We start from the raw sequence: 13,612 nt of genomic DNA, 5'->3' as shown, positions 1-13,612 counted from the left end.
TGTTGCATCTTTTCTATATGCATCATATGTTGCTGTATGTTTGCTGAATATGCACTTTGCAAAGCAAAACTTTTTCGTTCAGATGGGAGTTGTTTCTGTGTAAAGGTATTAACCTAGCCGCATAAAAAAAGTTAAATACTGATTACCTTCAAGATATAACTGAAAAACCCACTCATTCATTTTTCAGTTAGCTGGTATATTTTTATATGGGTTATCTTGGGTAAATTGGCAAAGATATGCTAACTTTAATGTCACCATCGATTTTAATAGAGGTGCAGCTATAATACAATGTCGGATTCTTAGTCAGTGTGAGACGTTGGTCATTATGGCTTTTAATACTTCAATAGATTTCAAAAGAGACTGTTTATTAGGTAAAAGGGGAATTCCTACAGAAATGAGAAATGGAGATGCTGTATCATGTCTTGGACTTTAATAGAACAGAAAAATCTTACAAATACACAGTGACTCATTTGAGCATTTGGATGTTATGTAGCAAAGCATGAGGGAGCCCATAAAGCTTCCTGGAGAGTTCATCTGGGGCCTCTCTATTCCTCCTGCATTAACAACTGACATTTTAAGTCAGGTTTATGGATTACTGGAGCTACTTTAAAATGCTATTTTAAACGGCCTTTGTGGACATCTATGTGACCACCTCCATGCTGTCAAAGTGCAGTGTGCTGGAACAGTTCTCAGGCATTTTGGGTCTGATCAGGAGCCTGCCCTTGTACCACTCTCTGTCACTTCTGGTGAGAAGAAGGCTTCTTGTAAACCCCTCTCAAGACCAGTGCCTGGTGAAGACTGGGAGGATGATGGTCGGCACTGGCCAAGATCCTGGCATCTTTGCAATGATTTGAATAATCTCATCTCAGGGGGATGACTGGCACAGTGTAATTTCCTAGTGTGGGTGTTCCCTGTGGTTAAGAGTAGGGTATAATTATATCAGTAAGTAATATAGACCCAACACCCAGTAAACTGCACTCCTTCATGTTGTCTAAGTGCCAACATTTCTTGGTACCCTTTTTGGCCCTGGTGGTGCTTTCCTAGATAAGTCTGGGCACAGCTCCTGGCACAACACTTCTCTGGTTTTAGAGAGGAAGAGAAATGCATGTATGAGCTGTGCTGGGCCATGTGGCCTAAAAGTCTGTGTTGAAAGGTCTGTGTTGAAATGTCTGTGTGATACTTTCGTTGCATAGGACCATCTACACTTCCTTCAGCAACCAAGAGCTGAAGATAGTAGAGTTAAAAGTGACATGCTCACCATGGGATCTACCCCAAAATTATTTTGTGAATGGAACTAGACCAAAATTATAATTGAAAACTCATGTTGCACTTTGTCCAAATCTATATATATATCTCTATAGGCCTGCAAAGTGTTCATTGTTTCATCCCAAGTAATTAATGAGCTATTCCATCTGCCTCAATAGTTTATGGCTCAGATTAGATCAAAAGTGGGACCAGAAGGCTGTCTGGAAAAGTATCCACTGTACTGCTAAACAAAAAAACCCCTACCTGCTGAAGAGGGCAGCATGTAACACCAAACCTTGAGTGACCCCTACAGCTGCAGAACCAGAGGTTCCTTTCAGTCTTCCTGCACCAATGCAGCAATATGACACATTTGATCAACATGACAGGTCACAGTTACAACTTAACCATGCCCTTCTGTCATCTGATCGTGGTGTTGCAATAAGGGGTTAAAATAGGGGCATGGGCTGATGTTTAAGAGGAAAGATGTATCTTGCTAAACCACAACTGGTTTCACAAGAAGTAAAAAATGTGAAGATTGTATAGAAGTGTTTGAATTTTAAGATATGAACTTCTGAAATTCAGTTTTATTGCTGTAATAGATACTCAAGATTAATTCCTCTGTATTTTTAAAATAACTTTTTTCCATTATTATCTGTAGTGATTTGTCTTAAAATATTATTTTTTCAGATGGAAGAGGTGATTGAAGACATAATCAATATGGAATCAAATTTTAATGATGAAGGGATAGGTTGTTCTGAAACTCCTTTACTAATGCAAAGAACTGTAAGTATTTTGTTGAATTTCATCTTACTTTTTATACTAGAAAAACTTCTTTGAGTGATTCAAGTGTATCAGAGTTCAGAGACTAAGGAATAGTACCAGTGGACTATTCTCCTTTCCCTTCAGTTGATTGCCTTTTTGTCAATAAATAGTACAGAAAAGGACACGAATGTGGTGAGACAGTTCTTTTAAGTAGTCTGAATAACATTTGTGGTTCTAGATCAGAAAAATGTCTGGTGCATAACCTACTAATTCCTGTTCAGTGCTAAAAATAATAAGGATAAAAAGTGTCTGAATCCTAGAAGGCCTTTTATAGCCTTTCTTAAAGATCCTTCTACCTCAACTAAAAAAAAGTTAAAGCTTCCCCATGTGATAGTTTCTATGGTATGGTGGTTTCTCCAGTGTCTTATGCTGAAGCAAGGCTCTAGTTCTAGATTTTCATGTAGACAAGTGGCATTTAGTTGAATAATTTGTCAAGGAAAAACAAGAGAAATGTGATTTCTTCACGGGAATTAATGTAACAAACTTCAATTTTATGATGTGTCTGCGAAGAAATGTGAGAGGACTAACAAAGTCTATTTATGTTTCCATATATGTTACATATTTGAAGAGGAAGGATGACTCTTTTCTGGACACAACAACATACAGAGCATTATTATTTATGAAAGTAATACCTATCAATAACTGTAATGCACTTTACAGAAGGATGTATGTTGTCCTCTCTACCCTAGCTTATGTAGGGAACTGTTTGTCCTCAGGGCTTTAAACTGTACACCAGTAAAGGGGAATTTCACCCTGATGAAGGCAGAAGGATTTTCACAGGCTTTGACAATCTACCAAGTTCACTTCGGAATACAGTCAGGTGCTTGCTCTTAATCGCCCTCTGGAGGAACATCTTTTTCTGACTTGCAGAACTTCACTGGCTACAAAAATACCTTAGGAGACAAAATCTCTACTCTTCTATGTTGCCCACTATAGAGTCCAGCATTAATGCCAATTAACATTTCCACGAACACCTGAAGTTTGCATGCCAACTACAAAACTGATGCAGCTGGACTGATTTATGCATATCTCAGTAGAGAACATAGCAAAGGAGTGGTCCCCAGGGAGTGAATTAATATTTTGGCTCAAATTAAAGTAAGGCAGGGGAGGATTCTGTCAGGTATGATACTGTGGGATGGTGATGAGTGGTATGAATTCTGGGTTTGGGTTGAAGTCATACTCCCTCAAAACCTTTTAAAACTGGATGATGTTAATCTATGCTAATTCCAGGTTCATTAGCCTTTATCTTCAGCCATGAAGGACATTTCTCTCTAAAATTTATTGAATACCCTACTCTTGATGAGGAAGAAAATATGCAGTGTCTTTTAGGCCTTGCTGGTATCGTACTTGCAAAGTTTTGGGACTCCTGAAGTGCCTCTGGGACAAGTAATGGTATTTGGATTTTCATTTGTGCTGAGGAAATCAGCAGACTGCTAGGTAAGCCTGGGAATAGCATGCATTTTCCAATCTCTCTGTTCAATACTATGGCAAAATAAAGCCTGTCTTCAACAAGGCTTGCAAACTGCATCAGTATGAGGAAATTGAGCAGTGCCTTTGCTTCTTTTATCTCTCTTTTAGCATCATGTCCTCTAAAAATATACAAAAGAATTAGGCATATGGAGATGATGTCAGGCATTTAGCTCATGCCACTTGGTTTTATGCCATCTTTCAGGCAACATCCTAAATCTGGCAGCAAAATTTTGGTCATAAGCTGTTCAATAGAGAAAGATAGAGAGACAGGTAGAAATAATATTTTTATATCCAGCTTTTCATTATCACAATAAGAATAATGAAATTTTGTTATCTGGGCTAAAAATGTATGCATTAAAAGAGTACTGGGCTAGGAGACACAATCAGCAATGGGAGCATATCTAATTTCCCCAAGAAGATGTGCTGGGTTTGTGCTGTACTTCAGCAAGGACCCATTGTAGCTCTGATGTACTTCTGCACAAGATGCCTTAATGTGGTGGCTGACATGAGCATGGAGTAAGTGAGATTTCAGGGGAGACTGAGTTGCCTCTGTATCTGGCTGATTTGGCATTTGTTTTTTCGTTAAATTTCTCCAGCATAATGCTTAAGTATTTCTAGAATTTCTTCTTAGAATTTCCTTACTTGGGATTGTCTTGATTTTGCAAACTGGGCAGAGTAGTTTCTCTGAAATTCAGAAATGGGCTGACTTGGTTTTCAGAATGTGGTAAAAGGCTCGGGTGTTTTTTCAGCAAAATCTTTTCTTAAAAAAAAACAAATTCATGATGCCACTTTCCTGTCTCAGTGTTCTCAATGGATAGTGACTGAGTAATTTTTCCACTTTTTACAGTGTAACCTGTTGTATGATGCATTAGTTTGCATTAGTCAAATGCACCCATGTACCATTTTAATGGCACATTAAATGAAGACATTGAATTCTGTGAGACCACTCGTGAATAATTGCTCAAAGGCTCATTATCTCACCCTGAATTACTGAATTACAGTTATGTATTAGTAGAATCAGAGAAGTGAAAAGAAGAACATTCCTCCATCTCTCATTTAAATAATTACAGCTTCTGAAGAGTGGATTATCTGGCTTTTACTGTGTTTGGATCCAAATTTATAACTTCATGAAACTGTCTGGTTTTGGGTGGTCACTTAAGAATTGCTCAAAGTAGGGAATTTTCTGACTGTGTTTCTATTGCTCTTCAGAGTACCCTATGGCAGAGACCTACATTTTACAACAATTTTTTTAAAGTTCAGTTAAAATGTAAGATTAGGTGCTCCATACATGCAAAAGGTCTTGATTCTTCGGAAAGTATTTCCAAACCAAATAATATCTTTGTTCATAAAACATAGCTGAAATAAAACCATAACTACTCTTATGAACTATCATTTAATGACAACTGTTTGTTCATCATGGAGAAGGTAAGATTTAATTTAAAAAGACCCTTGAAGATGACACCAATTTAAAGTAATTTTTTCTTGTTGTAATAATTTAGTTTTATGAAAATCTTATTAACAGACAGCAGTGTATTTATTTATTATAAGAAAATATTTTTTTCTCTGACTATCATATTAGGAGCAACAGGTTTGTTCCTGACCATACAGAAATCATTAAAAAAAATGAAACAAATAATATGAGTGAGTTTTAGAAGTGAACTACTGTCATGTAGGTCAGATATGTTGGAAGGCATTTGAAAAGTAAATACTTTTAATCAAAAGTTCATTCTTAATCAAAATCCTTACAGTCTATTTAACATTCTGTAGTGAATTTAAAGTATATTAATACTTCCAAATGTTCAGAACACAGGAAGTGTAGATGTTTACATCTGTTAATACAAAGCAAATATTGCACCATCATTAAAAGTTTAGGGCAGGTAGTAAAATCTGTGCTCTACATTGCTTTTAATATCTGAAAAAGAGAAATTTAAGGAACGTTGTATTAAAACAGATGTGGAGGGCATTAGTCACAGTGAAGAGACACAGGAAAAAGCAGAGTTAAAAAATAGGATCTCTGTGCTTTTCGGGGTGGGATTTAACAGTGTGTGATCTTGTGAACCACTTCTTAATACTAAATGTTTTGTTATTATACGTATACAGCTCTAAGACTCACCAGTAAACCCAGTAATCGAGCAATCACAGTGGAGATCTGTATGAAAGCAGCTGGAAATTTACCAGTACCTTCATTCAGAAATAACTGTTGCAGTCCAGATAATCACTGTACAACTGTGATAATATTCTCTACTTGATATGCAGTCCACTAAAACTTATGTCAAAAGCATTAGGAGATTGACTGGCTTGGAATGAGAATGAAGTGAGAGGAAATTAATGTTCTGCAATGGCATGGGCCTCTCTTGCACAGACCTGGGTGGGACCAGCAAGAAAAATAATTTAATCTTGTGAACATTTTCAAGGATTCTAAGTTGTCTTTTTTTTCTGGTGCACAAGAAAACATGAGCTTTCAGCACTATTATTGAAGAAGCCTGGGGACAGAGGCTCTGTAGCAGTTAGATGGCTGGCAATGAGAGCTAAGAAGTAGTTGCAGAGAAGTGCTTCAGGCAGAGCACTACCATGAAATTGGATTTCAAAAAGTCACCAGGAGAGGCCCAACTGCTTGTATGTTGGATCAGTTCAGCTCCATGTTGCTGGAGTAGTCAATACTGAATGAATAAACTAAATGGAGCAGTTCCTTTCAGATTGCTTGGAAGAAAATTGAAACCTTCTTCATGGAAAGCCTTTTTGCTGAATTTTTTTCCATGTCCAGTAGCAAATAAAACCAAGAAAAAAAGGTTTCCATGTTCATGTAGGAAGAAATTCTTTGCTGTGAGGGTGGTGAGACACTGGCTCAGATTGCCCAGGGAGGTTGTGAATGCCCCAACCCCAGCATTGTTCAAGGCCAGACTGATTAAGGCCTTGAGCAATCTGATCTAGTGAGAGGTGTCCCTGCCTATGGCAGGGAGGGTTGGGACTATATGGTCTTTAAGGGCCATACTCACCTCTCAACATTCTATGATACTATGATTTATTTGTAATATTTAGGAAATGTTTTCTTTAACTATCCCCTTGAAGTAGCTTAGCAGCAAGAATGTTGGGAAAAGAAGATTTAAACCACTAACAGAGAAGGGAAGCAAAAGCACCTGGGCATGCTGAAAGCTGGACAGGGGAAAGGTGGAAATACTCTGCAAAGGTGATGCCTTGCAATGGCACCTCTTGGGGGATCTTCTGAGGCTTCACTCCTTTCCTTTCATGACTTCATTTCATGTATTCATATTTCACTATTTCACTAAGATTGGGAGCTACTGTCTATATCCAGTCTGCTTGGGAGTCAGGTCAGTGGGATTCCTTCACTTCTGCCACTCTTGCAGGAAAAGAGCTTGTGGAGAAAATCCTCAGTTGCTGCATGGCTCGCTTGTATTTGTTTTGCTCCTTTGGCATTTGAAAAAAATCTTGTATGGAGTATGGAGAGGTATGGAGTAGAAGTTAGATCAGGACAGGACAGATAGATGTTTTCCTTCTTTAATTTTTATGATTCTATTAACTACAGCTGGTATAAAGTTCTGACTACATCTGTTAACTCTGCATTTGATTTTATGGAGACACTATTTATTGGTAAAAGCATAGTTCACTCTGTCTGCAAAGTCTCTCTCCTATTACAAGGTCTTTGAGGTCACAGTTTCTCATCATGACATTAATAATTCGTATTTGTATTAATTATTTGTTAAATATTGATGGTGACCATCTGGATGGATTACAAAACCTGCTGTCTGTCCCATTCTCAGAAATCATACAGAAGGAAGAAATTCAAGTAGATATGCTCCAAAGTATTTTATTCAATAATTGCTGCAGTTATTCAATCATGAAGTAAACCCGGCTTTCCATTAGAGGTGAATATAGCATTGCTGATCTAGGCAGCCCCCTACTGCATAATCATGAGTATTTTTTATTTAGTGAATACTGATGTAATTTGGCAACCCTTGTAAGCTGATAAAATCTGCTAAAGTTCAAAACCATTTTAGAGAAAGGGCCAGAGTAAACATTAACAACCTCATTTGCTTAGGTTGGCTAACTTGAAAAGGCTGCATAACATCAATGAAAATGCTTTGTCAATCACATTCTACACTAGATTAGTCTTAAAGTCCAAGGAAGAATCAAAGTTCATCTAAGTATATAAACTTCTGTCTAGCGCTCTCTAGTATCATTTACAAGTTTAACAAGAAAAATGAAGGAGAAGGAACAGTCGGTAGCTATTGAGGAAATAATAGACACCTCAAAAATGAAACTGGTGAGAAAACATTTTCTTTGTCTTTTTTCAATACTATAAAAGTGTTAGGTAGGAAATTGTGTTTCTCAGTTGCTTCAGTTGCAAAAACTAACTATGAAAAGCACAAATGCAGAACTCCTCAGGCCTGTTTCCTGCAGCTGGAAGTATCTTTTGTTATTACTGCCACTGCTGTTTTGAATGTCATACAAATGTCAGATGAAGGTTTTCTTTTGGTATTTCACGCAATTTAGAAGTTTGAGGTGGAAATGGGCAGTGTACAGCTTTCTTGCCTGCACAATTTACCTCATGCTGTAGCAAAGGTCTTCATAGAATAGAGCACACATTACTTTGGGTCAGGAGAAGAACTGTGGTCTGTTTTTACTTAGCTGCAGCATTCAAAAGCTGTGCAAAATGACCAACAATTTCAGCTCTGTCTCTAGCATGCTAACAGACAAGTGTTTACTAATCCTTCTCTATTTTGGGGGCAGAACTCTCTGGCTTAAAGGGAATGAAAAGATTCAACCTTCATGCAACTGTAGTAAAGTTTCCATAACTCTGAAATTAAGAGAAAAATTTTTTTTTTCTCTTTGGTTTTCTCTTTCTAAAAGGTAAATAGACATAAATGAAAGTATTGTTCTAAAATATACAGTTGTTTGTATCCAAGTACCTTTTAAAAACCTGGTCTTTATCTCAGACCTTAACATTTGTTTAACAGAAGTAAGAGAAAAGGATAGTTAAAACAAACTTCTAATTGTCTTAATGTTCATTCCTTATTAATTCCAAACCCATGTGCAGCAGGATCTTCCAGAAAACTCCTGCTGTTTGGGGCCACCAAGAAGATTCTATTGTATCCCAAAGCCTCTGCTGCATCTTGTGTTGTTGTCTGTATACAGCAATGCAAGGCTTGAAGTCCTTAGGACATGACAGGTCATAAAGAAGATTATGCTAAACTCACTGCTGTCTGCAGCATATAGGTTATGATCCCTTCTTGAGAGAAACTTTATGAATTTCCATCAAAGGCATTTACATAGGTTGAATAAAAGACTTGTGAGCTTGGAGGCGACAACAGTGGCCACTTTGTTCTGCAGGAGCAGTCAAGCTTTTTATTGCAAGACAAAACTAGCTTGTGAAAAACACAAAGATTTCTTGAAGTACATTTTGAGAAATAAACTTCTGAAAGTACGACTGATTTTCTTAGCACTTCCTTCTCCATCAGCTTAGGCCTTCCATGACCTTTAATATATGTGTAAAGTAGTTTATGAAGTAGCTATTTACACTATATTTACATTTATATATATACATATTTATATTCACACTAGAAATAAACATTTGTGAATATATCTGAAATCAAACACTACAGGAAGAATTTTCAACCAAAATTAAATTCTGCATGGTACATCCATATGAACACACTAGAACACAGAAGCCTTACTGTAATATGTTCAGAGATTTAGGTGTTAGATGAAATCTAAGAGGACATGATATAAAGCATATAATATATAGAGTATATGACATAAATAAATGTGGTTTTCACTTCTTCCTCAGGCTCAATTTTTTACTTTTTTTTGTGCTGACATTTGGTCATTGTTTTCAGAGGAAGAATTTGAATGATTTGATATATGTATTGACATGCGCTATCCAACAAAATTGAATAAGGCAGAACCAGGCATTAGTACATTAACTGGTGTTACTAGTGAAATAATAGTAAAATAGCTAACAGGTATGTCATTTAATTGGCATCTTTGGGTTTCAGAACCTGGGGTTTAGTGGGCAGTACCCTCATGACTTGATTTCTGGCTCCAAGTTGGATGATGACATTATCAGAGCATTGCTCCACTTCTGGACTGTGTCTGTTATGTTAATTTTGTGACCAGCAAAGACAAGAATAGCTAAAAATATACAATTAAAAGATGGTAATTGAAAGAGTGTATACCTCTTGCAAAAGGTTGATTCTCCAGAAAATTCCTTTGCTTGGTCATATTTGATCAGACATTTATCTAGACAATGGACTTCTATGTATATGATCAGGGCAGAAATGTACTATGACTGGAATATGAAGAGAGTTCATTTTTCTCTGATGAATAATGAACCAGCTTTATGATCATTATTGGAAGATAAAAAATGAACCAGTTTTCATGCATAATATATAATATGTAATATAAGACATCTGAACATTAAGTCCCTGGTTGAGGATTGTGTAATTATGAAACATGTTAAAGATAAATATAGAAGGAGATACAATTTGTTCAGATGAAAACAAAACTGAGAAGGATAGTATTTTCTGCTAGTCTCTACACAATAAAAAGATAAACTGGAACATTTTTGAATTGTTATTGCTGACTTTATGTACTCAAATACAAGTATTTTGTATTGCAATTAAAAAAGGACCAAGAAAATTTAGCTGTAAATGGGATCTTGTAGATTCTGAAAACAGTACACTACAACTTCTTTGGCAATTGATAGTGCAAACACATCCTTACAAATAAAAAGGATAACACAGCTTATGTTCAACTTTCTTCAAGCAGGATAGCAACTGAAAAAGAAAGCTGAGGCCTAGTCTTTCAGCACAGTGCTTGTATTGACAAGATTGTGCATCCCGTCTGCAAGAAATTTGAAAAGATGAAAAGTCAAAATTTATTGAAACACACATTGAAGATACGAGAATTGGCCCAGTTTTCCCCTTGTCAAAACCTGGAAACACCCATTATACCAGGCATTGTTATTTAGCAAAAGGATTTGTTAATATGTGTTAATATGCATTTATTGATCAACTCATTATTTGGCCAAATTCAGTGCACATTTTGATGTCAATCTGTGAATGTAAAGGATTGAGAAAAAGTCAACCTGTCATGAATAAATTGTAAAGGCACGACAAGCAATTAACTATGTTTTCAACTGGGTTGTGTACCCCAGTAACACAAATATAAACTCTTACTTGATATGCAAAATGAACTGTGGACACAATTCCATAATGAGATTGTTATATTTGGGATGCATATATGGGATGACAACTTAAAATTTTTGCAAAATTCCTACTTTTGTTTTTTTCTTTTTTTCTTTTTCTTTTTCCTTTTCTTTTTTTTTTTTCTTTTTCTTTTTTTCTTTCTCTTTTTCTTTTTAATTAAAATGAATAAGCAAGAACCACCTTGAAATAGATGGGTTCTAAAACTTTTTCGCGGCTAAGAAGGCGAAGTAACCTCATTTTACAAAACTGTTTTCTGAAGTGATGCTATCAATTAAGCTCGTGAAAACGTGATTTAAGCGGGATATATTTAGGGGTGGGAAATGATAAAATATTGCACAAATCTTTTGTCTTAGATGCTGTCTGAGCAAGTACCAATTTTTAACAAGCACCAAAAGAAATTTTCTCTTGCAGATGCAGTACCCAACCTTTCAGGTTAGGCAGCTACACAGTCTCTCTCTTCTTGTGACAAGTAAAGCCACAAGTGTTGTGGCTCCCTGTTAAGTTTTCCAAGGCTGCAGGTGCAGTACAGGCAACCTGACCATGTGTAATAGGGTCAGCGATCCTCAGAATGGTCTGTACTGCACAGCAGCTGCTGTGGAAGCGTGCCATACGTTGTTACTGCAGGAAACAGGCACACTTGGTTGGGTTGTATGTCTGCAGTTATTAACCTTGGAAAAGAGGGTAGGGAAGGAAGTTTCTGCTAGCAGGACTATTCCTGCAACTTACTTCCCACTTGCCTCTTTTCATGAGCACTTCTGATCTGGGCAGAATGAAGATGTCTGGTGGAGGAAGTCTGGTCCTGACCTCTGTCTTTTCTGGGGACATCTTGACCCTTCTAATCACACACTTGGGCTTGTCAATGTAACTGTAAGGAAGTAAGTCCCTGGGAGAAATGGTAGCTGGCTTGCAGGACAGTCTTTCCTGTTGTCTGTTTGCAGGTTCTTCAAGGGAAAGCAGGGTAGCTGATGAACTTTTTTGGCCTATCAGGACAGTCCATATAACTCTGATGAAGAGCTCTTGATATCCTAGGGTTTAGCCATTTTAGACAACTAGAACATGTCAGGTGTCTGCTCTTCAATGATATACACACACTCTCCATCATCCTTGAGTAGTGACATCCTTTGGATGTATGAAGAGCTGTTTACAACCTTGTGTATGAACACTTAGTAGTAAAATGCAATACAGGTTATCTAGAAAGTAACAGAACAGAGTTCCTTTCAGCCTAAGGAGCAAGCTAAAGAGACTATAAAATTTGTTTTTTTTAAAATAAAATATGTTAATGAAGTGCACCAATAACCAATCCTTGATCTCAGTTTACTTAATATTTTCATTAGTGTTCTTGCTACAAAAAATACATTTATGCTGATGAAATTTACTGAGGTAGAAGAAGTAAAAAGTATTGCCAGTACAAAGAAGGATGAGGATATCATAGAGGAAGAATTATATGACTGTGATGACAGAATAGTCTAAATGGAAGGAATGTAATAGTACTGAGAAGAAGGCCATTCATTTAAATACTAATAACAGGAATGTCTGCTGTAAGCTGGGAGCTCATTAACTGGAGATGACAGAAAAAGATCTGGTTACATTAGTTGTTCAGAGGATAACTATAAGCCATCAAAATGATGGGACTGCATAAAGGAGATAAATATGGTCTTAGTATCCATCATGAGACTGGTTTCCAAGAGACATGAGGAAATATCCAGCATGGGATTCACTGGGTGCAGAACTCCTTGAATGCTGTAGGCAAAAAAAGGTCTCCTCCCTTCAGGAAAGCTAAACCAAAGCAGGGAAGGTACAGAGGGGCTTGTTAGAACTTATCATAGCATGGGAAGTCTGTCTAAAGAAGCATGGCCCGTTCAATTTAGCAAAGCAAAGTCTTAAGGGAGCTAAATTCACTCCCAGTAGTCACCTGGGGAAGTTGAACAATAAACTATATGTGTTAAAGGAACACAAAGCAAAATAAAATTTGTCTACAAATGGAAATTAAAGATATGCTTGTTTGACAATAATTTGCAATCATTCAGCTTTTTTAGCATACTCCAAATAAAAATCTTGGAGATGTGAAACCTAACTGATTTTAGACAGAGCATTACTGGCTTATGAACCAGATTATGTAATGATATGTTAAATGAACTTGATGTCCAGGAAATGCTTTCTAGTCCAGACTGGGCCTTATCATATTCAGCAGGATTCTTAAATTAAGAAAATTCTAGCTGACTTTAGAAAAGGTTTTGGCTGTTATTTTCTAACTGCGCAACACTGATTGTGATACAACCATGATCCTTACAGACTGTTGCTGTAGGGCAAACACATCATGCAAAGATTAGCCAAAATGGAAAAATACTTAAATAATATGTGATCATACAAATGAACACTGTTGTGACATAGAACTACAAGTGAACAGGCATGGACAATCTGTATTCATATATTTTATTACTGCATTCAGAGTCCTTCTCTTGGAGGATATGGAAATGCTATTGGTTTAAGTCTCCCTTAAAATTACATGGTATTTACCAATAACTATCGTGCTATAGGATTTGGAATACCACATAATTTACTTTCATAAGACAATGTCTTTCATATAATGTTTTCCTTTAAAAAAACCCCAAACTTGTTATTAGAGACTGCAAATTGTGATCACAGCTGTCCATTGTTAGTCATCCATGCTGTTAACAAACTCTTAGTGTTTGCTACACAGTCCTGCCTGCATAGCAGTTCAGACCCAAGCATCGAACATAAAAATCTTCTCCAGATGAGACCTCCATAGTACTTCCCTTGGACACTGTCAGCAAGCACAAGGTCACAGGCTCTTGTGAGGTGTATTCACTCAGGTAGTACAGCTGAAG

The 13,612-nt window shown here is 36.8% G+C and overlaps 1 protein-coding gene across 3 annotated transcripts in view; it reads left to right on the top strand.

Moving 5' to 3' along the window:
• Nucleotides 1–13,612, top strand: part of TFEC (transcription factor EC) — an 89,566-nt gene that overhangs the window by 53,155 nt on the left and 22,799 nt on the right. For all 3 annotated transcript variants that reach the window (XM_048302612.1, XM_048302611.1, XM_048302613.1), the window contains exon 3: nucleotides 1,933–2,028. In XM_048302612.1, coding sequence (XP_048158569.1) covers nucleotides 1,933–2,028 — 96 coding nt within the window. The remainder of the gene's footprint in view (nucleotides 1–1,932; nucleotides 2,029–13,612) is intronic.

This window comes from Corvus hawaiiensis, chromosome 4 (assembly GCF_020740725.1).
Source record: "Corvus hawaiiensis isolate bCorHaw1 chromosome 4, bCorHaw1.pri.cur, whole genome shotgun sequence".
NCBI classification, from domain to species: Eukaryota; Metazoa; Chordata; class Aves; order Passeriformes; family Corvidae; genus Corvus; species Corvus hawaiiensis.
This window is presented reverse-complemented; position numbering and strand designations above follow the sequence as displayed.